Consider the following 24,751-nt stretch of genomic DNA (forward strand, 5'->3'; position numbering starts at 1 on the left):
GGAATTGAGGGATAGTCCTAGCTGCAGACCAGACTGCAGGAAGGACAGAAGGGTCGGCAGGGAAAAAGGCCAAGGAGCATGGCCGGAAGAGCGACACCAGGACAGGAAAATTCTCCAGGTCCTGTGATATATCTTGGCCGAGGAAGACTTCCGAGCCCGAGTCATAGTGGAGATTACTTCAGGGGGAATACCAGAAGTCATCAAGATCCAGGACTCAAGAGCCACGCCGTCAATCTGAGAGCCGCAGAATTCTGGCGGAAAAAAGGACCTTGTGAGAGAAGGTCTGGACGGTCCGGAAGATGCCACGGCACCTCTACGGACAGATGGAGCAGGTCTGGGTACCAAGCTCGCCTGGGCCAGTCCGGAGCAATGAGGATGACTCGACGGCCCCCCATTCTGATCTTGCGCAGGACTCTGGGCAAGAGAGCTAGAGGGGGAAACACGTAAGCCAGACGAAACTGGGACCAATCTTGAACCAGCGCGTCCGCTGCAAAGGCCTGAGGATCGTGGGAGCGAGCCACGTAAACCGGAACCTTGTTGTTGTGCCGGGATGCCATTAGATCCACTTCCGGAGTGCCCCACTTGCGGCAGATTGTCCGAAACACTGCCGGATGCAGAGCCCACTCGCCGCTGTCCACGGCTTGACGGCTGAGATAATCTGCCTCCCAGTTTTCCACGCCTGGGATGTGGACTGCGGATATGGTGGACTTGGAGTCCTCCGTCCACTGAAGGATGCGTTGAACCTCCAACATTGCCAGGCGGCTGCGTGTCCCGCCCTGGTGACTGATGTAGGCAACCGCTGTCGCGTTGTCTGACTGGACTCGAATGTGCTTGCCCGCCAACAGGTGGTGAAAGGCTACGAGAGCTAGGAGCACAGCTCTGATTTCCAGCACATTGATCGAGAGGGCTGATTCGGACGGAGTCCAAGTGCCCTGTGCTCGGTGGTGGAGATATACTGCTCCCCAGCCGGAAAGACTGGCATCCGTGGTGAGAATCACCCAGGACAGGGCCAGGAAAGAGCGTCCCTGAGACAGAGAGAGAGGCCGAAGCCACCACTGAAGGGAGCCCCTGGTCTGTGTCGACAGAGCCACCAACCTGTGCAAATAAGAGGTCCGCTTGTCCCAACAGCGGAGAATGTCCAGCTGCAGAGGACGCAGATGGAACTGGGCAAAGGGAACCGCTTCCATTGACGCCACCATCTGACCCAGCACCTGCATTAGGTGCCTGATGGAATGACGGCGGGGTCTCAGCAGAGAGCGCACCGCCAGATGGAGAGACTACTGTTTGACTAAGGGCAACTTCACAAGTGCCGGCAGAGTCTCGAACTGCATCCCCAGGTACGTGAGACTCTGGGTCGGAGTCTTAGTGGATTTGGGCAGATTGACAATCCATCCGAATTGGGCTAGAGTGGCAAGAGTGAGCGAGACACTCCGCTGACAGTCTGCACTGGATGAAGCCTTGACTAGAAGGTCGTCCAGGTAAGGAATCACTGCCAACCCCTGGAGGTGCAGAACCGCAACCACTGCTGCCATGACCTTGGTGAATACTCGAGGGGCCGTGGCTAACCCGAAGGGGAGAGCCACGAACTGGAAATGTTCCTTTCCGATTGCAAAACGTAGCCAACGCTGGTGTGACACTGCGATTGGCACATGCAGATAGGCATCTCTGATGTCGATGGATGCCAGGAAATCCCCTTGGGTCATTGAGGCAATGACTGATCGCAGAGACTCCATGCGAAAATGCCGCACCTGAACATGCTTGTTGAGAAGCTTGAGATCCAGGATGGGCCGGAAGGAACCGTCCTTTTTGGGGACTAGGAAGAGATTTGAGTAGAAACCTCTGAACCGTTCCCGGGCGGGAACCGGTACAATTACTCCGTTGGCCTGCAAGGATGCCACGGCCTGTGAGAAGGCGGCGGCCTTGGAGCAGGGGGGAGTTGACAGAAAAAAATCTGTTTGGCGGGCTGGAAGAGAATTCTATCCTGTAGCCGTGGGAGATGATATCCCGCACCCACTGATCGGAGACGTGTTGAAACCACACGTCGCCAAAGTGGGAGAGCCTGCCACCGACTAAGGACGTTGCTGGCGCGGCCAGATAGTCAAGAGGAGGCTGCCTTGGTGGCAGCAGCTCCAGCGGTCTTCTGGGGACACGGCTTCGTGCGTCAGTTGGGCTTCTGGTCCTTGGCTGAGTTAGTGGACGAGGCCGAGGGCTTAGAGGACGACCAGTTGGAGGAACGAAAGGAACGAAACCTCGACTGGTTCCTGCCCTGGACAAGTTTCCTGGCTTTAGTCTGTGGCAAGGAAGTACTCTTCCCGCCAGTAGCCTCCTTAACAATCTCGTCCAATTGTTCACCGAATAGTCTGGACCCAGCAAATGGGAGCCCAGCAAGGTACTTCTTTGAAGAAGCGTCTGCCTTCCACTCCCGAAGCCACAAGATCCTGCGGATAGCGAGGGAATTAGCCGAAGCCACCGCAGTGCGGTGAGAAGCCTCCAGCATGGCAGACATGGCGTAGGATGAAAAGGCCGAAGCCTGGGAAGTTAAGGCAACCATTTCAGGCATGGAGTCCCTGGTGAGGGAATGCATCTCCTCCAGAGAAGCAGAGATGGCCTTGAGAGCCCACACTGCTGCAAAAGATGGGGAGAAAGAGGCCCCTGCCGCCTCATATACAGATTTGGCCAAAAGGTCAACCTGGCGGTCAGTGGGATCCTTAAGTGAGGTGCCGTCGGCCACTGATACAACTGTCCGGGCTGAGATTCTAGACACCGGAGGGTCTACCTTTGGAGAGTGAGCCCACTCCTTGACCACCTCAGGTGGAAAAGGAAAACTGTCATCAGAACCACGCTTTGGGAAGCGTTTGTCAGGACAGGCCCTGGGCTTGGCCACAGTGGCCTGAAAACTGGAGTGGTTAAAGAACACACTCCTTGTTCTCTTAGGCAAGGTAAACTGGTGCTTTTCTGCCAGAGAGGGTTGCTCCTCTGATACTGGCGGATTGAGGTCCAGTACAGAATTAATGGACGCAATCAAATCACTAACATCTGCTTCACTCTCGGTCAGATCAATGGGGCACATGGAGGTAGCGTCCGAGCCCCCTGTAAAGGCATCGTCCTCGTCCTGCGAGTCAGCTCTGGAATCAGAGCCGCGGGACGAGGAAGGCGAGGGGACCCTGCGTCTCCTTTTAGGAGGACGGGGTCTGGGAGCAGGTGAAGACTCCTCTGTGAGCTCTGCAGAGCGAGCCGTAGCAGCAGAGGCACCCTGAGAAGGGGGCTGATGCATGCTCAGCAGACTCCGGGACAACTCTCCCATGGAGTCGGCAAAAGACTGGGAGATAGACTTAGAGAAGGATTCTACCCAAGCCGGGGGATCAGCCACCGGGGCCGGAGCAGCCTGAGGGACCACTGGGGAGACTCCAGGCTGAGGCACCATCATGTTAGAGCAGGCATCACAATGTGGATATGTGCTCGGTTCAGGCAGTACGAGCTTACATGCAGTGCATATGGAGTACAGCCTTGCAGTCTTGCTCCTAGTGTGAGACATGCTGCTGAGGTGGGGGCTCTGAGCCAGAATGACCCCCAGAGAGTGTATAAGAAAGGTCCACAACCGGAGGTTGTGGCTTACCAGCCCGTTTGTGTGCCCTCCGGATCCCACAGCTCGGACCCCCAGACAGATTCAGAGATGCTGAAGCCAGCGCCGACCAGTCTGCAGAACGCTGAGAAAATGGCGCCGGAGCGAGTATAGGGGGCGGGGCCTAGTCAAAGAGCGGGATCCGGGGGGCCAAGGAGATAATACAGGGGAGGGAAACATCTTCTCAGAGAGGAGTGTCCTCCCCTATGCCGAACGGCCGGTGGGCGGAGCCGCACTGTCCCTCTGCATGACTGACATGCAGGGGCAGTGAAAACGAAAGTAGGCCGCAGGCGAAGCCGGGGCCTAAATTTTTCAATGCGGCCGGCGAGCAGGCACCCTCGGCGCAGTTCTCAGGTGAAAACCAGAGAACCGGCCGGAAATCACAGCAAAGTTAAATAACACACTCTCCCCACAATAAAAGTACAAGGGACCCCCCAATAACGTCTCAAATACTTAGCTTATGAGACGCAGGGCCAGGTCCCTGAGGGATGAGTGCTCCGTCCGGCAGGGTCCTGAAAGGGCTGCGAATGGAGACCGGTCTCCTGCAAGGCAGTGAGAACCGTGTTGGCTCCCACTTCAAGCCAGAGCCCGAGGGATGGTGAAGGAGCGCGGCATGTAAGGCTCCAGCCTTGTAAATCAACCTTAACAGCACCGCCGACACAGTGGGGTGAGAAGGGACATGCCGGGGGTCCAGACTTGGACCCGCTTTTCTTCAAACTCTTTAAAATCAAAAATCAGATGAGAATGCATGTGTGGATGTGTGCCTCCTGAACACAAAGCATTGAACTGGCTATATTTGGTTATCCAGGGGGTGTATATGCTAGGAGGGAGGAGCTACACTTTTTAGTGTAGTACTTTGTGTGTCCTCCGGAGGCAGAAGCTATACACCCCATGGTCTGGGTCTCCCATAAGGAACGATGAAGAAAGTCAGATTTATCAAAATGTAGAAAAAATTAATCTTTTCAGTAAGTGTAACAAGAAAAATAATCAAAAACACCAGAGTTATGTTTTTGGGCTGCAGTAAGTTGCAAAATGTAAGTACAGTAAAATGCAAAAAGAAGCGATCAAATCATTGTATCTAGCCCAAAGTGGTATCCGTAATAACATCAGCTCAGGGTGCAAAAACACATAAGCCATCATACCACCTCGTAGCCTGAAAAATGGAAACCTTACGCATCATGGAAAATAGCGCCAAAAACAAAAACTTTAATTTTTTCACCATTTTTTTGGCTGAGCACTGTACTTCTCCACTAGCTCCATATACTCTGCATGATGAATGCGTGACCACTAATGTTGAGCGGACCCAGATCTGAAAAATCCGGATCCACACGGTACAAGGTCTCTGTGTCTCTCTCTCTCTCTCTCATCCGCTCAACTCTAGTGACCACCACTAAACTCTAACTTTTGCAGTCCTAGGACATATTGTAGTCAAAAGATAAGGACACTGTGCCTCACTTAGCACTTACCATACGTCCATATATTTTAATGGGCAGGCCACATTTGTCACAGAAATGAACAGGTGTATCATCTTTTTCTCCTACAAGATTAAGCTGTGAAGGCAAAACAGATATATTAATGGATGCACAATTCAGTATATGCTCTTAAAATAAAATCTCCAATGCATAACACATCAATACAAGTGGGTATGAACATACACAAAGTATATGAGCTCAGATACAAGTACACACTGTATGTATGCGTTCTCACACTTTCACTACAAGGGAACCGTGGAGTCTGGCTGTACATGTCAGGATCCAGACAACAGAAAAATTGGATTCTACTATTGCTAAAGATTCTGCTCCTATACAAACCCAGGGTCACATTTGTTGGTAATGGATATTAATTAGTAAAATCATAAGTCTGTTGCAACCCACTGTATTCTTATAATGAATCTGTTAGCTGATAAATGCTGCCCAATCTACAGGCAGCATGTACCAGGCATTGGCTGTTTTATCTGAACCAGATATTTTTTACTCTGAAACACTGCGGTGTTTCAAAGAACAAATACTTTAAAAGCCGTCCCACCCTATGGATTGACAGGTCTCTGCCTATGCGCACACACCACAGCGAGTCAGAGTGTGAGCAGTCAGCATGTATCAACTGACAAGTTCACATTACAGGGTACCGGTCATCAGTTTTTTGCCCTATAAGCTGTGGCCACCACCAGTGGGCTCTTATATACAGCATTCTAACATACTGTACATAAGAGCCCAGACCACTGTGTAGAACATAAAACACACTTTAAAATACTCACCTAAACCGGTCGCTGCGGTGGATGTGGCTGAAATGGGCGTCGTCCTCCGGTGCTGGCGCCGCCCCTCTCAGCCATCTGTTGCCCGCCTCGGTCGTCCCTCTGAAGCCGCGGTGAATGACGCGTCCAACGTCATACACACTCCCCGGCATTCAGATCTTGAGTAGGGGCAGATCAAAGTATTGTAGTGCGTATGCGCGGGACCGGCGAGTGTGTATGACGTAGACGCATCATGTACACAGGCTTCAGAAGGAGGACGAAGATGGCCGAAAGAGGAGGCGCCAGCACCAGAGGACGACGCCCATTTGAGTCACATCCACCGCAGTGACTGGTTTAGGTATTATAAAGTGTTTTTTTATGTTTTACACAGCGGCCTCGGCTCTTATATACAGCATGTTAGAATGCTGTATAAGAGCCCACTGGTGGTGGCCCCAGCTTATAGTCACCAAATCTGGTGACAGGTTCCCTTTAAATAAAAGGGCAACCACAAACTGGTGATATGAACTAATAAATCTAGCAGTTTATCAGATGCTGCTCATCAAATACAAAACTAAAGATTATTGTGTTGAAACGTTACATTTTACTGGAACACTACCTTAAAGTCCCAAAAAGTGTGAGCAGGAAATCTTCTTTGATTGCCGAACATATCACTTCCTTTGTTGTCATATCGTTCATCTTCATTATAATCAAAGCCTTCTTGAAAGAAACAAAAGACAGCTAGGGTTTAAACATAAAAACAACGTACATAGAAGACTGACTGTGCTGTCAGCCAAAAGGGATCGTCCAATCAACAGTTGGCTCTCTCCGGGCATTTTGGAGTAGTAAAGACTGCTGTGGGTTTGCCGCGCATTTCACATTTTAACCACTGTGACAGCCACAGCATAAATTGAGCAGCTTTAGGATTTAAAAAAGAAGGGAATTTTGTTTACTTACCGTAAATTCCTTTTCTTCTAGCTCCAATTGGGAGACCCAGACAATTGGGTGTATAGCTTCTGCCTCCGGAGGCCACACAAAGTATTACACTTAAAAGTGTAAACCCCTCCCCTTCTGCCTATACACCCCCCCGTGCATCACGGGCTCCTCAGTTTTGGTGCAAAAGCAGGAAGGAGGAAACTTATAAATTGGTCTAAGGTAAATTCAATCCGAAGGATGTTCGGAGAACTGAAAACCATTCAACATGAACATGTGTACACAAAAGAACAACAGCCCGAAGGGAACAGGGGCGGGTGCTGGGTCTCCCAATAGGAGCTATAAGAAAAGGAATTTACGGTAAGTAAACAAAATTCCCTTCTTTGTCGCTCCATTGGGAGACCCAGACAATTGGGACGTCCAAAAGCAGTCCCTGGGAGGGTAAAATAATACCTCGGTAATAGAGCCGTAAAACGGCCCCTTCCTACAGGTGGGCAACCGCCGCCTGAAGGACTCGCCTACCTAGGCTGGCATCTGCCGAAGCATAGGTATGCACCTGATAGTGTTTCGTGAAAGTGTGCAGACTCGACCAGGTAGCCGCCTGACACACCTGCTGAGCCGTAGCCTGGTGCCGCAAAGCCCAGGACGCACCCACGGCTCTGGTAGAATGGGCCTTCAGCCCTGAGGGAAACGGAAGCCCAGAAGAACGGTAGGCTTCAAGAATTGGTTCCTTGATCCACCGAGCCAAGGTTGACTTGGAAGCCTGCGACCCTTTACGCTGGCCAGCGACAAGGACAAAGAGCGCATCCGAGCGGCGCAGGGGCGCCGTACGAGAAATGTAGAGTCTGAGTGCTCTCACCAGATCTAACAAGTGCAAATCCTTTTCACATTGGTGAACTGGATGAGGACAAAAAGAAGGTAAGGAGATATCCTGATTGAGATGAAAAGGGGATACCACCTTAGGGAGAAATTCCGGAACCGGACGCAGAACCACCTTGTCCTGGTGAAACACCAGTAAGGGGGCTTTGCATGACAGCGCTGCTAGCTCAGACACTCTCTGAAGTGATGTGACTGCCACTAGGAAGACCACTTTCTGCGAAAGGCGTGAAAGAGAAATATCCCTCATTGGCTCGAAAGGTGGTTTCTGAAGAGCAGTTAGCACCCTGTTCAGATCCCAGGGTTCTAGAGGACGCTTGTAAGGAGGGACTATGTGGCAAACCCCCTGCAGGAACGTGCGTACCTGTGGAAGCCTGGCTAGGCGCTTTTGAAAAAACACAGAGAGCGCAGAGACTTGTCCCTTAAGGGAGCCGAGAGACAAACCCTTTTCCATTCCGGATTGAAGGAAGGACAGAAAAGTGGGCAAGGCAAATGGCCAGGGAGTAAAACCCTGATCAGAGCACCAGGATAAGTAGATCCTCCACGTCCTGTGGTAGATCTTGGCGGACGTTGGTTTCCTGGCCTGTCTCATAGTGGCAATGACCTCTTGAGATAACCCTGAAGACGCTAGGATCCAGGACTCAATGGCCACACAGTCAGGTTGAGGGCCGCAGAATTCAGATGGAAAAATGGCCCTTGAGACAGCAAGTCTGGTCGGTCTGGTAGTGCCCACGGTTGGCCCACCGTGAGATGCCACAGATCCGGGTACCACGACCTCCTCGAACAGTCTGGAGCGACGAGGATGGCGCGGCGGCAGTCGGACCTGATCTTGCGTAACACTCTGGGCAGCAGTGCCAGAGGAGGAAATACATAAGGCAGTTGAAACTGCGACCAATCCTGAACTAATGCGTCTGCCGCCAGAGCTCTGTGGTCTTGAGAACGTGCCATGAATGCCGGGACTTTGTTGTTGTGCCGGGACGCCATTAGGTCGACGTCCGGCTTCCCCCAGCGGCAACAGATCTCTTGAAACACGTCCGGGTGAAGAGACCATTCCCCTGCGTCCATGCCCTGGCGACTGAGAAAGTCTGCTTCCCAGTTTTCTACGCCCGAGATGTGAACTGCGGAGATGGTGGAGGCTGTGGCTTCCACCCACAGCAGAATCCGCCGGACTTCCTGGAAGGCTTGCCGACTGCGTGTGCCGCCTTGGTGGTTGATGTATGCCACCGCCGTGGCGTTGTCCGACTGAATTCGGATCTGCCTGCCTTCCAGCCACGGCTGGAACGCCTTTAGGGCTAGATACACAGCCCTTATCTCCAGAACATTGATCTGAAGGGAGGACTCTGGCTGAGTCCAGGTACCCTGAGCCCTGTGGTGGAGAAAGACCGCTCCCCACCCTGACAGACTCGCGTCCGTCGTGACCACCGCCCAGGATGGGGGTAGGAAGGATTTCCCCTTCGACAACGAAGTGGGAAGAAGCCACCACTGAAGGGAGGCCTTGGCTGCCCGAGAAAGGGAGACGTTCCTGTCGAGGGACGTCGACTTCCTGTCCCATTTGCGGAGAATGTCCCATTGAAGTGGACGCAGATGAAACTGCGCAAAAGGAACTGCCTCCATTGCTGCCACCATCTTCCCTAGGAAGTGCATGAGGCGCCTCAAGGGGTGCGACTGGACTCGAAGGAGAGATTGCACCCCTGTCTGTAGTGAACGCTGTTTGTTCAGCGGAAGCTTCACTATCGCTGAGAGAGTATGAAACTCCATGCCGAGATATGTCAGTGATTGGGCCGGTGTCAGTTTTGACTTTGGGAAATTGATGATCCACCCGAATCTCTGGAGAGTCTCCAGAGCAATATTCAGGCTGTGTTGGCATGCCACCTGAGAGGGGGCCTTGACAAGCAGATCGTCTAAGTAAGGGATCACCGAGTGTCCCTGAGAGTGTAGGACTGCTACCACTGTTGCCATGACCTTGGTGAAGACCCGTGGGGCTGTCGCCAGGCCGAAAGGCAGTGCCACGAACTGAAGGTGTTCTTCCCCTAAGGCGAAACGCAGGAAGCGCTGATGCTCTGGTGCAATCGGCACGTGGAGATAAGCATCCTTGATGTCGATTGATGCTAGGAAGTCTCCTTGGGACATTGAGGCGATGACGGAGCGGAGAGATTCCATCCGGAGCCGCTTGGTTTTCACGTGTCTGTTGAGCAGTTTTAGGTCCAGAACGGGACGGAAAGATCCATCCTTTTTTGGCACCACAAACAAGTTGGAGTAAAAACAGTGACCCCGTTGCTGAAGGGGAACAGGGATCACCACTCCTTCTGCCTTCAGAGTGCTCACCGCCTGAAGAAGAGCATCGGCTCGCTCGGGGGGAGGAGATGTTCTGAAGAAACGAGTCAGAGGACGAGAGCTGAACTCTATCCTGTAACCGTGAGACAAAATGTCTCGCACCCATCGGTCTTGGACATGTGGCAACCAGGCGTCGCAAAAGCGGGAGAGCCTGCCACCGACCGAGGATGCGGTTTGAGGAGGCCGAAAGTCATGAGGAGGCCGCTTTGGGAGCGGTTCCTCCGGCGTTCTTCTTAGGACGTGACTTAGACCGCCATGAATCGGAGTTCCTCTGACCCTTTTGTGGCCTGTTGGACGAGGAGAATTGAGACCTGCCCGCGGGCCCAAAGGACCGAAACCTCGATTGTACCTTCCGTTGTTGAGGTCTGTTTGGTTTGGACTGGGGTAAGGATGAGTCCTTTCCCTTGGATTGTTTAATGATTTCATCCAATCGCTCGCCAAACAGGCGGTCGCCAGAAAATGGCAAACCGGTTAAGAACTTTTTGGAAGCAGAGTCTGCCTTCCATTCACGTAGCCACATGGCCCTGCGGACTGCCACCGAATTGGCGGATGCTACCGCCGTACGGCTCGCAGAGTCCAGGACAGCATTCATGGCGTAGGACGCAAACGCTGACGCCTGAGATGTTAAGGACACAACCTGCGGAGTAGAGGCACGTGTGACTGCATTAATCTCAGACTGACAAGCTGAGATAGCTTGGAGTGCCCATACGGCTGCGAATGCCGGAGCAAAGGACGCGCCGATAGCTTCATAGATGGATTTCAACAGGAGCTCTATCTGCCTGTCAGTGGCATCCTTGAGTGATGCACCATCTGCCACTGCAACTATGGATCTAGCCGCCAGTCTGGAGACTGGAGGATCCACCTTGGGACACTGAGTCCAACCCTTGACTACGTCAGGGGGGAAGGGATAACGAGTGTCCTTAAGGCGCTTAGAAAAGCGCTTATCTGGAAAAGCTCGGTGTTTCTGGACTGTATCTCTGAAGTCGGAGTGATCCAGAAACGCACTCATTGTACGTTTGGGAAACCTAAAATGGAATTTCTCCTGCTGAGAAGCTGACTCCTCAATCGGAGGAGCTGGGGGAGAAAGATCCAACACCTGATTGATGGACGCTATAAGGTCATTTACTATGGCGTCCCCTTCAGGTGTATCCAGGTTGAGAGCGGCGTCAGGATCAGAGTCCTGATCTGCCACCTCCGCTTCATCCTCTAGAGAGTCCTCCTGCTGAGACCCTGAACAGTGTGATGAAGTCGAGGGAAGCTCCCAGCGAGCCCGCTTAGGCGGTCTGGGACTGCGGTCCATGTCGGAGACCTCACCGTGGGACCTATGAGTCGCCCCAGGAGCACTTTGCTGCTCCAACCGAGGGGGGCCTGGGGTCAATGATTCAACAGTGCCCAGGGCCTGTGTTACCGGTCTGGACTGCAAGGCTTCTAGTATCTTAGCAGATCATTTATCCATAGACTCAGAAAGTTTGTCAGCGAATACTGCAAACTCCGTCCCTGTCACCTGGACAGTGGCAGCAGGTGGTTCCACCAGGGCCACCAATGGCAGAGGCTCCGGCTGAGTGAGTGTCACAGGGGCCGAGCATTGCACACAATGAGGGTAGGTGGAACCTGCCGGTAGCATAGCCGCACATGAGGTACATGTTGCAAAGTAAGCCTGTGCCTTGGCACCCTTGCTTTTTGCGGACGACATGCTGTTGTCTCCTCTGAGTACAATCAGGGAGGGTATATAGCCAAAAACAAGCAGTGCGGCCGTACAGAGTAAATGTATAGAATATAAGCCTATAAATATACACTTCGGCACCCAGGGTGGCCAGCACCTAGTAACAGGTGCGGCTTACCGACCGCCCGTAGCGGTTGTGTGACCACCAGATTCCCTGCCTGGGCCTCCCAGAGCTGTGTTGTCTCTCCTCTCCAGCGTCAGAAGTGCTGATAGGAATGGCTGCCAGCGTTCTGTGGGGAGGAGGGGGCCGTGGGCGTGCCTTAGAAAGTGCGGGAATCTGGTGCCCCACGGTGCTCAGTGAGGGGGGAGGAGGATACTAAGTATGCTCCAGCCCTCAGCGCTGACGTCCAGTGCAGCGTCCCGCCCTTCCCCTGACTGGCAGGCCCGGGGGCGGGAATATGCGGTACTAGGCCGCAAAAGCCGGGGAGTAAAGTTATGAGCGCGGCCGGCAAACAAGCGCGGTCAGCGCGGTAGTCCCGGCGCACTAACACACCCAGCAGCTGCTGCAGCGTGCATAACACAGGTGCTCTATGCGCAGTCCCCAAGGGGACACAGAGTACCTCATAGTAGCAGGGCCTTGTCCCTGACGATACCCGGCTCCTGTCCAGCAGATTCCCCCAGGGGCTGCGGAGGGAGCACGGTCCCAGTGCCTGGAGACCGGTTAGGATCCCACTTCGCCCAGAGCCCCTAAGGGATGGGGAAGGAAAACAGCATGTGGCTCCTGCCTATGTACCCGCAATGGGTACCTCAACCTTAACAGCACCGCCGACCAGAGTGGGGTGAGAAGGGAGCATGCCGGGGGCCCTGTTAGGGGCCCTCTTTTATTCCATCCGATATAGTCAGCAGCTGCTGCTGACTAAATTGTGGAGCTTGCGTGCATGTGTGCCTCCTTCGCACAAAGCATAAAAACTGAGGAGCCCGTGATGCACGGGGGGGTGTATAGGCAGAAGGGGAGGGGTTTACACTTTTAAGTGTAATACTTTGTGTGGCCTCCGGAGGCAGAAGCTATACACCCAATTGTCTGGGTCTCCCAATGGAGCGACAAAGAAATGCCGCTTTCACACTGCATCCTCTTCAGTGGTCCAGTTGGGGTTTCTGCCCGAACTCCCCGCAAAATGGGTTTTGGACGCATGCGCCGACGGGGCCACTGACCATAATGGTGCAGACAGAGTCACCATGTGCTCTGTCACGCACCATTTTTGGGGGGAGTATTTGTTTACTGGAGGTGGACACTCAGAAGCAGTCTACTACGTCTGGGTGTCCGCCTCAAATAGGTGTATACTCCTGAAAATGGTGCACGACAGAGCACATGGTAACTCCGACTGCACCATTATTGTTAGTGGCCCTGTCGGCGCATGCGTCCAAAACCCCCATTTTGCGAGGAATTTGTGACAGACGCCCCGCCTGGACCACTGAAAGGGTAGAGGAATGCAATATGAAAGTGGCTTAAGCTGGGCTGATCTCATTCACAACTATTGAAAAACAGTGCATGTTCTGTTAGCAAATCCTCCCTAAAAACCAGCTGCACAGCATTTGTTCCCACAGCATAGTTATCTGTACATTGTGCAATTAGTGTGAAAGACACAGGGGTAGATTTACTCATGGTTTGTTCCTAAAGATTGCCCAAAAAGTTCCAGTGATATGTTACAGATTTTCACCAAAAAACAGGAGTAAAAAAGTCACTATTGTTTTTGCACTTAGTGTAGCAAGAGGGATGTAGCTTAGCGCAGCCCAACAGATTCACAATGATTTATGCCACAAAAGTAGTTTACATTGTAGCCGAAATTCACTCCAACATATGACTGGAGTACACTTTCTAATGCTTGCGCATGGTCTGACAAAAGATAGGCGGCACAAGCCTTCATGGCACATCTCACTCCAGCAGGCCCAGATCAGGACTGGCATATAAAAGGCCAGTCTTCATCAATTACCCACTTTGTGCCAAAATTTGAGAAAAAAGTGGGTTTACGTAAAAAAGGGTGTGATTTATTAAATTGTGACAAAGTGCACCAAATTCAGGATAAAAAGAAAGAACCACAAGGTAAGACAATAAGTAGTGAAGATTTAGGCCAGCACAAACCAGTAATAAAGGCGACATTTTCAGTGACTAATTTTAAAGGGAACCTGTCATCAGGAATTTGGCTTTCAACCTAAACGTTTCCCCCTCTGCAGCTCCTGGGCTGCATTCTAGGAAGGTTTTTGTACTTTTTGTGCCCCTTTTTAAACCAAAATAAACACTTTATAAACTTGTACCTTTCTGTTTGAAAATCTTGTTAATTTTCCATGGGGGCGGGCCGTGTGGCGTCCGTTGCTGTAGCTTACGCCGTCCCCCATGCTCCAAATCATGCCTCATAACGCCGCCCACTGCGCCGAGGTCCCGTGCACGCCGGGACACCTAGTGACGTGGTCGCATGCACGAGAGTATGGGCGGCGCTGTGATTGCATCGCAAGTGCCCGCCCATACTCTCGTGTGCGCGCTCGCCCACCTGTACGTCGCTCAGATCCTCTGCTTCTCCTGTGCTCCGCTCCTCCCATCTATTTCCTGCTGCAGGGTACGATGGGAAGGAGGTGACGTCGGGCCGGCGCAGAACGCTGGAGGCAGTGGGGGAGAGCGCGCACACGAGAGTATGGGCGGGCACTTGCGATGCAATCACAGCGCCGCCCATACTCTCGTGCATGCGACCACGTCACTAGGTGTCCCGGCGTGCACGGGACCTCGGCGCAGTGGGCGGCGTTATGAGGCATGATTTGGAGCATGGGGGACGGCGTAAGATACAGCAACGGACGCCACACGGCCCGCCCCCATGGAAAATTAACAAGATTTTCAAACAGAAAGGTACAAGTTTATAAAGTGTTTATTTTGGTTTAAAAAGGGGCACAAAAAGTACAGAAACCTTCCTAGAATGCAGCCCACGAGCTGCAGAGGGGGAAACGTTTAGGTTGAAAGCCAAATTCCTGATGACAGGTTCCCTTTAAGGGATGAGCAACTAAGGACATTGAATGCCTAGATCATCATTACTAGATATGTGAGGGCATGACTGCAGACTTATGAATCCTCCCTGCAAGGATTCGCGGGTGTTTGTGTCAGGAACGGCGGTTGTGTGACCACAATTGTGCAATATAGATGTTCCCGGCTACAAGCCGACTATTGGGCACATCCTCACTCAATACAAGTGTATGGAATGGACCAGTAGGTGCGGCTTTGCTCATTACATTTGTATTGAGTAGGTAGCACCCACTAGTCGGGTTCGGGCCGAAAACATGCATATTGCATAACTGCAGTCATGTGACCGCCATTTCCTGCTCAGCCCATGTGTACGCTGGGAGGATTCATCCTCCAGTCAGAGTGACAGAAGACTTATTTTAGACTGGACAATCCCATTATGTTGGCCCTGTCCAAGTATTACACAGAATTAGTAAACCTACCCGAATGTTTCTCACACTGTGCTATGCATTTGCAAAATGTCATTTTCCTCCAGACTTTACCCTGTGACCTAGGGCAAGATATCCTGAGTCCTGAACATAGGGGTGGCCATAAACCACCTGGTCATTTGCCAAAATAATCCCAATGGCAATAAAACATCACGAGGATAGTGTATACAGCCATAATTGCTACTCATGTTCCCTTTGATTATATTTCCTCAAAAATAATGAAGTCTGAGCGCAAAATTATGGTTTTAGGATAATATTATTAGAATAGGATAACAATCCAAAATTGTTTTAGGATACATTGAACACAAATATGGCTGTAAAACATAGTACTTCTATGAGGTGGGGCTCAGCAGCACTTTAAAGGGAACCTGTCATCACATATTCTGCCTGTAAGCTGCGGCCACCACCGCTGGGCTCTTATATACAGAATTCTAACATGCTGTATATAAGAACCCAAGCTGTGCTGTATAACATAAAATTACTTTATAAGGCTATGTGCGCACTAGAAATGTGAAGTTTCTCAAGAAAATTTCTTGAGAAACTTCTAAGAGTGAAAGATTTCCGGACCTCCAGAAAAAATCCGCACCAAATCCGCATGCGGATTTGCCGCGGAATAGCCGCGATTTTCCCGCGGGTGGTTCCCTGCGGATTTTTGCAGGCTGTACTGCCAAAATCCGCAGGGTACCTGCGGAAATAATGGACATGTTCATTTTCTCAAGAACGTTTCTCGAGAAATTCTTCTCAAGGAAATTTCTTGAGAAAAATCCGCACCAGTGCGCACAGCTATTTTTTTTTACCATAGAATTTGCTGGGAAATGTCTGCACAAAGATTGCAGACATTTCTCGAGAAATTTCCGCGGCAAATCCGCGGGTAAAAAGCTCTAGTGCGCACAGAGCCTAATACTCACCTAGAAGGTCACTCTGGTGCACACCAGTCGGATGGGTGGTGCAGTTTTCCCGGACTGGCACCTCCCCTTTCGGCCGTCTTGGTCTTCCTTATTTTGAAGCCGCGGTGCATGACGCGTCTACGTCATACACAATCGCCGGTCCTGCGCAGGCGCCCTACAATACTTTAATCTGCCCTGGGCAGGGCAGATCAAAGTGCGCCTGTGCAGGACCTCAATGCTGGTGCCTGTGTATGCCGTAGACGCGTCATGCACAGCGACCTCAGAATAAGGAAGACCAAGATGGCCGAAAGTGGAGGCGTCGGTCCCGGAGAACGAAACCACCCATCCGACTGCTGTGCACTGAAGCGACCTTCTAGGTGACTATTATAAAGTGTTTTTTATGTTATACCCAGCGGCCTGAGCTCTTATATACACAACATGTTAGAATGCTGTATATAAGAGCCCACTGGTGGTGGCCGCAGCTTATAGGCTGAAAATGTGATGACAGGTTCCCTTTAAGCACGAGCTAATGGTGTGTCTAAGGAAAGATGTTGTAGTACCTGCAACCTGCAGCTAACAGGGGACAAGTTTCATTGTAATTTAATTTTAATATGACTGTAGGGAGTAAAGGAAGGAAGAAAATGACCGAAAATGTTACTACTTAATACACTATACCTTCTTCACCTTGCTGTGGCTTTGACGGGATCCTGTTCATATTCCTCATTGGTCGAGCTAAGACTTTATTTTTGTTTGGTTGCTTAGAAATCAGTTTTATCGGAATCCGACGTCTGACATCCAATCCACTCAGAGATCCCATACTGTTCGTACCTTGTAAATCATTGTCTAAAGCAAGAAGCAAAACCAAGACATGTTATCAAAGATTGTGGATATATGTATCCCTACCTAAGGCTGAATTCACATGCTGCAGATTGTTTGGAAATTTTTGAGATTTAATCTGAAATAACCCTATTCAGACGAATGGGACAGATTTTCAGATGCAGAAATTTCTGCAGCAAATCATATGAAAGCAATGTAAGGTAGAGCTGAACATAGACGTCTGTAGGCCCTGATCTGTGACCCCTAGCAGCCGGACAAGAACAGTGCAAATTGTCCTCATTCTGCCCTGCAATGCCAGCATATTGGGCGCCTCCTGTGCTCACGAAACACAATGCCATGTGGAATGGCCGTAGTATAAGTTCATATACATGCAGTGCATAGGAGCATGCGCACACTGAGGTTTTCTCTGTTAAAAGGCCAAAGACAGAAACCAAGTGAGCATATACACTGCTGTAAGTAAATAGAACATAAATATCATAGGGTAATTAGTAACCATTATTGTTGCCCACGGACAGGTTTCTGAAATAGTCGGACCCTTATGGAAAACCAACGTTTTTGCAGCATTCGAATTCAGTCAAGAAAAAAAAAAACAAAAAAAAACCCAACAAGCATATGTATGAGATTTCTGAAATCCCAGCTTTTACTGGTAAAATGCAGCTTTTAGTTTGGATAAAAGAACATAGAAAAAAAATAAACCCAGAAAGTAACCACTGCTTGTGAACATAGCATAAAGGTGTTTTACACTACTGTGATACTGAAGATGTAACACCGGGCACACCTAATGGGCAGCTATTACCAGCTGAATGTAAACAGAGTACGGAGCAGAAAACCATCACCCCCTGAATAACAGCGGGTCTGCAGTGCCCGACAGCGGTCTCTAACCTCAGATTGTAAGAAGAGCTGGGCCCTCGCTCCTCCTGGTAACCCGTGAATTGTGCTACTCTGTAATGTCTGACATTGTCTGTACATGTCCCCACTGAACTGTAAAGTGCTGCAGAATATGTTGGCACTATAGAAATAACAATTATTACCTAACAGTGATGGAGCTGGGGTGTTCTGCCGGATATATCGTTTACATCCCTGCACTGCTGAAGTGGGGGCGAGGCAATGAGGGAGCCCAGTGTCAGAATCATAAGGACCTAATATTGATGATCTATCCTAAGGAAACATTAATATCATAGTGGGGAATCCCTTTAACCCCTTACCAACATAGGTTATACTGGTGCGTCACATGTTTCCCTGCTTTTGATGAAGGCTCGCACGCCGACCCTGGACATGACGGCTGATTTAATCAGCCATCATGTGCCTCTAACAGTTGTGTGTAGATCGGTGATGTGCCTGCAGCTGTTAACCCCTTAACGACCCATGACGTACTGGGTACGTCATGGACCATGTGCACTTAATTAGTTTTCAACAGCTGTCATGTGTGCCTGCTAGTCGCGGGTGGAATCGCTTCCACCCGTGGCTATCTCGCTGCCAAAATCTGGCAGCGAGATGTATATGTGCGCCGCCATGACAGTGACTTACCCCGCCCCCATCGGAAGTCACGTGACATGATCACGTGACTTTCGGTGGTTCCCATGGTAGCACAGGGTCATGTGATGACGCCTGTAGCTAACATGACTCACTTCCTCTCAATGCCGGAATACAGCCGGCATTGAAAGTAAAGCACCAAATCTGCAGTTCTCAGTTCTGTAGCTGTGATCTGGAGATATGGCAGAGCGATCGGATTGCTAATCGCTATAACTCCCTGGGGGAACTAGTAGAATAAAATTAAAAAAAAGTTTTAAAAAATTAAAAAAAAAAAAAAAAATAAAAGTTGAAATCACCCCCTTTGACCCCATTGAAAATGCAAGGGTTAAAAAAATAAAAAATATACACATATTTGGTATCGCCGCGTTCAGAAATGCCCGATCAAAATATAAAAATTAATCTGATCAGTAAACGGCGTAGCGGCAAAAAAATTCCAAACGCCAAAATTACGTTTTTTGGTCACCGCAAATTTTGCGCAAAATGCAATAACAGGTGATCAAAACGTAGCATCTGCGCAAAAATGGTACCGTTAGAAATGTCAGCTAGAGACGCAAAAAATAAGCAGTCACTGAGCCAGAGATCCCAAAAAATGAGAACGCTACGGGTTTTGTAAAATGGCGCAAAACGTACACCACTTTTATCGGACAAGCTTGTGAATTTTTTTAACCCCTTAAATACAACTAAACCTATTCATGTTTGGTGTCTACAAACTCGCACTGACCTGAGGCATCACAGATACATCAGTTTTACGATATAGCGAACACGGTGAATAAAATATCCCAAAAACTATTGTACGATCACACTTTTTTTTGCAATTTTTCCGCACTTAGAATTTTTTTGCTGTTTTCCAGTACACTATATGGTAAAACTTATGGTTTCATTTAAAAGTACAACTCGTCCCGCAAAAAAAACAAGCCCTCATATGGCAAGATTGACGGAAAAATAAAAACGTTACGGCTCTCGGAAGAGGAAAAAAAACAAAACGGAAAAACACAAAATGCCCGGGGTCTGAACGGATTAACTACTTAAATCTCACTGTTAGGCTATATGCCCACACTGCGGAAAATGCGCAAATTTTGCCGTGGATTTCTCGCGGAAAAGCCGCGGATTTCCTGAAAATCTGCAGCTCAGGCACTTCCCAGCCATTTCTATGGCATTTTGGAAATGCTGTGCCCACGCTGCGGATTTTTCCGCAGCGGATTTCGTGCGGATTTTGATCCCGGAAAAATCTGCAACATGTCAATTATTGTTGCGGATTTTCATCCGGATTTTGGCTTTAAAATTGGGGGGGGGGGGGGGGTAAAAAAAAAATCCGCACCAAAATCCGCGGCAAATCCGCACCTTTGAAAAGGTGCGGATTTTGCGGGAAAGCGGCGTATTTTGATGCAGAAAAATCCGCAGCTACATTCTCCCATGGACACATAGCCTAAATCTCTGTCAGTGGCAAACATACGCCGATGGGGGAGCGCGCCATTCCTCCTGCCAATCGGTGTATCCATGATGTGATCTTGGGACGTCAATGATTTGTCATGACAACCGGGGATCTGTAGATGACCCATGTCATTATGATCCTCCTATGAACACCAGCCCGTATTCATAGGAGACTGTGATTTCTGCTATACATAGCACAGACGTGCTGTAGTCCAGTCCATCAAAATACGAAAAATCAGATTGGTAAATGGCATAATGGGGAAAAAAAATAAATAAATCAAGCACGCCAGACTTCTTTTGGGCCACCACATCATTGCAATGAAATAACTGGCGATCAAAACATTGCATCTACACACAAATTTATAATTAAAAACACCAGCACAAGACGCAAAAAATAAGCCATCACTGAGGCCCAGATCCCAAAAAAGGAGAATGCTACAGGTCTTCCAAAATGGAAAAAAAAAAAAGTTTTTTTCCGCAACTTAAAAAAAAAACAAAAAACATACATGTGGTATCTGCTTAATCATACTGTCCTGGAGAATCAGATTACCTGGCCAGTTTTACCATATAGTGAACATGGTAATATAGTATAGTAATAGGAAAAAAAACAATATACATATATATTTTTGTGGAATTGGCACCCCCCCTCCCCCAATTTCACCGCGCTTGGATCTTTTTCCCGTTTTACAGTACGATATGTGGTAACATGAATGGGGTCATTCAAAAGTACAACTCTTTCTGCAAAATACAATCCACATATGGCTATATTCAAGGTGGGGGGAGTTATGGCTCTTGGAAGAAAGGGAGGAAAAAACAATAATAAAAGAATACAAAAAAAGCAAAACAAAACTGATAATAGCCATGGCATGAAGGGATTAAGGAAAATGGACGAAGTGCATATTGTGTCATGGTACAAGCCAGGCCAGCAGTGCCACAGGATGATGGGGATATTTACTGCAACAGGAAAAGAGCAAAGCAGCAGATATCCCGGGCCTCGCCCCTTACCGAGCATTATCACAGAGGGCACAGGGTGGCACCGGGCAATGTCTGCCCATACTGAGCCCCGGGACAGCACACCGGTGCCAGCACTGCCCGCCGTGCACGGTGCAGAGGAGCGGGTCTGGGGGGAGCGCCGCCATACTGCCCCGTGCCCCACAGGAAGCGGCGTAACAAGGCCTCAGAGCCAGGCGGTGAGCACCCCGCACCCACCCGAAGTAACCAGCTCCGCCCACCGCCATCACAAGGATGCTGCAGGCAGCGGAGGGCGGGCAGAACCGGGCCCGCTGTTACCAGCTCGTCTCCCGAGCTACTCACCACTATGGTCCATGATGCCGCGCGGGGCACTCCGGGAGCGGAAGTCACAGAGCGCTCAGAGGAACAGGAAAGAACGCACTCACAAATGCGCATGCGCCACAGCCTCCGCGTCTAGGTGCAGGGAAAATAACAGGAAGTAGGCGTCTAGGCGAGTAATGAGGCGGGGAGTGTGTCAGAGGGGCGCGGGCTGAGCTCCATGTATGCTCCGAGCTGTCAGCGGCTTGTGGTGACTGCGCATAGAGACCCCATAAGAGCAATGTCCTGTAAAGCCCGAAGACAAGGAATGCAGAGTGGGCTGGGCATGCGCCTGTATCTTCACAGCACTTTCATCTTTATCATTTATATTCATTGGAAGCTAAGGCATAGCTAAGGGTTTAAATAAATTGATAAAATAACATTGTCAAGTCCCCCCCCCCCAATTTTGATACCCAGCCAAGATAAGGCGGACAGCTGGGGGCTGGTATTTTCAGGCTGGGGAAGCCAATGGCTGTTGGGCCCTACCCGATCTACAAATAGCTGCCTGCAGTTGCCTGTTATTGGCGCCTTCATTAGATGCACCAATACTGGCACTTTACTCAGCTCACCCCAATTGCCCTGCTGCGATGGCACTTGGGATAATATAAACGATTAATGACTGCTGTTGTTAAGCCCGAGGTTAGCTTTAGGAGTGAAGGAGATGGATGTGTTCTGGTTCAGCGCGCTGCTGTTGGAAAAATAGTTGTTCCACGCTTTTTTTCTTTTATTTTCGCTTCTACAAGCTCAAATTTAGTAATAGGAAGAAGTCTATGAGCCCCCCCCCCCCAATGACTAACCCTGTAAGTCAAAAGAAATAAAACAGAGAAAAATCTTGTGTTTAAAAGAAAAACACTCTTTCTCCAATTTATTAACCCCAAAACATAAATATATCTAATATATCTACTGCGCTACCTGTTAAGTCAAAATGATTTCTATAAGGACAAGAAGAGGTATAGTAAAATACATACATTATTTTAATTAAAAGGTACACAATAATATGTATACAGGTCGATGGAGTGAAGTGAGGATATACTTGCACTCTTCATGTGCCGCTTCACACTAGCTATACCAGGGACAAGGGGTGGAATTTGTATGATGCAGGAGACTGCATATGCATTATTCAGATTTTTTTGGCGAAGTCTAATCTGACCTTTCTATTTTTAAGGCCTCTTTCACACGTCAGTGATTCAGGTAGGTATGTAATAGTTTTTATACCAGAATTACTGACATACGCAGACCCATTAACCCCTTCACGACCATGGACGGAAAGATCCGTCATGGTGCCCTGGGCCTTAACGACCAAGGACGGATCTTTCCGTCATGGCGTGATCGCGGCACCGGAGCCTCCGGTGACTGCGAAAAGTTAGCATAAACCGCAGATTCGGGGAGGAGGGGCCCTGTACCTGACCTCAGGAGGGGTGGTGCCTCCTCCCCGGACCTACGGAGGCTGTGATTGGCTGACGAACGCTGCTCAACCAATCACAGCCACTGTAATGTTCCAGCCACTTAAAGTGACTGTAACATTGAAATCCAGCCCTGGCCAGTGCAGCTATAGCACTGACCATTGGCTGGAGCTGGGTGACCTCACTGGATCACCCTCCCCCAGCTCCAGTAGCTCTGATTGGAGAGATCGGCCTTGTGACCGCTGTCTCCAATCACAGTGGACCTGTTGCCGGTGACCGCCCCATCAGCTTCACTTCCCGTTCCCTGCAGCACGCCAGTGTGACGCCCTGGGCAAGCCAGGGGTCACAGGTCACAACACCACACGCACCCCACATTCCCTGCAGGTACATCAAGCTAACCCAAAATCCTTGTTGCCTTCCTCCAGGGGCTGATGTCCACACCAGGGGGTGGGCCAGGCGGTTGGCTCCGCCCACCGAGGGGTTCACAGCCCTGGAGGCGGGAAGAACCAGGCAGATGAGTTTAGGACGTGAAAGTAGAAGGAGGTGAAGTGGTAGAGGAGCTTAGGAGAGAAGCTGAATAAAAGTGAAAAGAAACAGTTTTGTAAAGCCTGAAGTTGGTCCGGGTGTGTGCCCCGGACAGTGACAGCAAGGTCAGCAGACGGCGGTGATAGTCTGCAGGGGGACTGCTCGGAGGTTGCTGGAAGGACCGCGGACGGGTGGTGACCCGGCGGTACCGGAGCAGTATACGAAGAACAGTCAGCACCAGGGCAGGGGCCTTTCGGATCCCGGCAAGGCTAGGAGTCGCCATAATTTGCCAAATCCATCAGTGAAGGGGACGTCTGTCTCCTAACAACCAAGTCCCGATTGAAGGCAACAGCCCGACCGTGAAGGGGAGACACCGCCACCGCCAGGGCACCAGTTTCCCAGGGCCAGTGCCTGCGGGCAAAGTAGGGCTCCTTCGGCCCAGCTTGAAGCCGAGGAGTGGGTAACCGGTGGGGACCCATCGCTACCAAAGAGACTTTCATAGGTGCAGGGAACAGACCGTCACCGCTAACTGCAGGGAACATCAGCACCGTGAACCGTCCGAGGGACCCGTCCAACCAGCCGTTTGTTTACCGAGAACTGTGTCGTGTTTACTGGCTGAGTGAGTACCTCCGTGCCGTGCGGCACAGCGCTGCCCCTGCACCTCCACAGGCCCCAGACCCGCCTGTCCATCATTCCAACCCCATCATTGGGCCCCGGGAGCACCAAAACCCCTACCCACGGAGGGGCAAATCAACAACTGGCTGCTCCGTACCATCACTCCCGGGCTCCCCAGACAGAGCAGCGGTGGTGTCCACTTAATCACCACAACCGTGGGTGGCGTCACGGACAATAAACTATCCCAAATCCCAATCCCCTTTCACTCACGGGCGAGGAGCGCCGCTCGAGTCCCCGGGATCCGGCCCATCACTCGAGCCACCGAGCAGCAGCAGGCCGCAGCAGCCGCGGCAGCCGGACCCGAGCAGTGGGAGAGCGCGTCGTCCCCTCCTCCGCCCGCGACACCAGCACAGTGAGTGTACACAGTGCAATGGCAGCGCGACAAGCTCCGGTCCCATGCTGTTATGTGACCGAAGCATGGGACCCGGAAGTTGCCGCGCTGCCATTGCACTGTATGAAACCGGCCTCCCGATACGCCGCCGCCGCTGCTGCCCTCCGCGATCTGCCACCCGCACTCCCACCCCTCGTATCTGCTGCCCGCACCCTCACCCCCACACCTCCCGATCCGCCGCTGCCCTCCGCGATCTGCCACCCAATCTGCTGCCCGCACCCCCACACCTCCTGATCCGTCGCTGCCCTCCGCGATCTGCCACCCGATCTGCTGCCCGCGCCCCCACCCCCCCGATCCGCCGCTGCCCTCCGCGATCTGCCACCCGATCTGCTGCTCGCACCCTCACCCCCACACCTCCCGATCCGCCGCTGCCCTCCGCGATCTGCCACCCGATCTGCTGCTTGCACCCTCACCCCCACACCTCCCGATCCGCCGCCGCCGCCCTCCATTTGCCAGAGTGCCACCGGTCCCCCCCGATCTGCTGCCCGGCCCCTTTCCCTCGTGATCGGCTGCTCGTCCCCTCACCTCCGTGATGTGCTGCCAGCCCCCTCCACTCGAGATCGGCTGCCCGCTTCCTCCTCCGTTATGTGCTG

General features: G+C 51.0%; 1 protein-coding gene across 5 annotated transcripts in view; it reads right to left on the bottom strand.

Moving 5' to 3' along the window:
• CBLL1 (Cbl proto-oncogene like 1) overlaps nt 1-21,224 on the bottom strand; it is a 44,235-nt gene extending 23,011 nt beyond the window's left edge. Inside the window, exons 1-4 of one of the 5 annotated variants that reach the window (XM_075342562.1) lie at nt 21,150-21,224; nt 16,719-16,877; nt 6,469-6,569; nt 5,089-5,172 (exon numbers count right to left, since the gene is read on the bottom strand). In XM_075342562.1, the coding sequence (XP_075198677.1) occupies nt 5,089-5,172; nt 6,469-6,569; nt 16,719-16,877; nt 21,150-21,162 (357 nt within the window). In that variant the 5' untranslated portion in view covers nt 21,163-21,224. Of the gene's footprint in view, nt 1-5,088; nt 5,173-6,468; nt 6,570-16,709; nt 16,878-20,840; nt 20,976-21,149 lie in introns of those variants that run through there. The other 4 variants (XM_075342559.1, XM_075342564.1, XM_075342563.1 and 1 more) reach the window with 4 other exon arrangements.
• Between the last annotated feature and the right edge of the window lie 3,527 nt (nt 21,225-24,751).

The sequence above is a fragment of the Anomaloglossus baeobatrachus genome, chromosome 4, assembly GCF_048569485.1.
Source record: "Anomaloglossus baeobatrachus isolate aAnoBae1 chromosome 4, aAnoBae1.hap1, whole genome shotgun sequence".
NCBI classification, from domain to species: Eukaryota; Metazoa; Chordata; class Amphibia; order Anura; family Aromobatidae; genus Anomaloglossus; species Anomaloglossus baeobatrachus.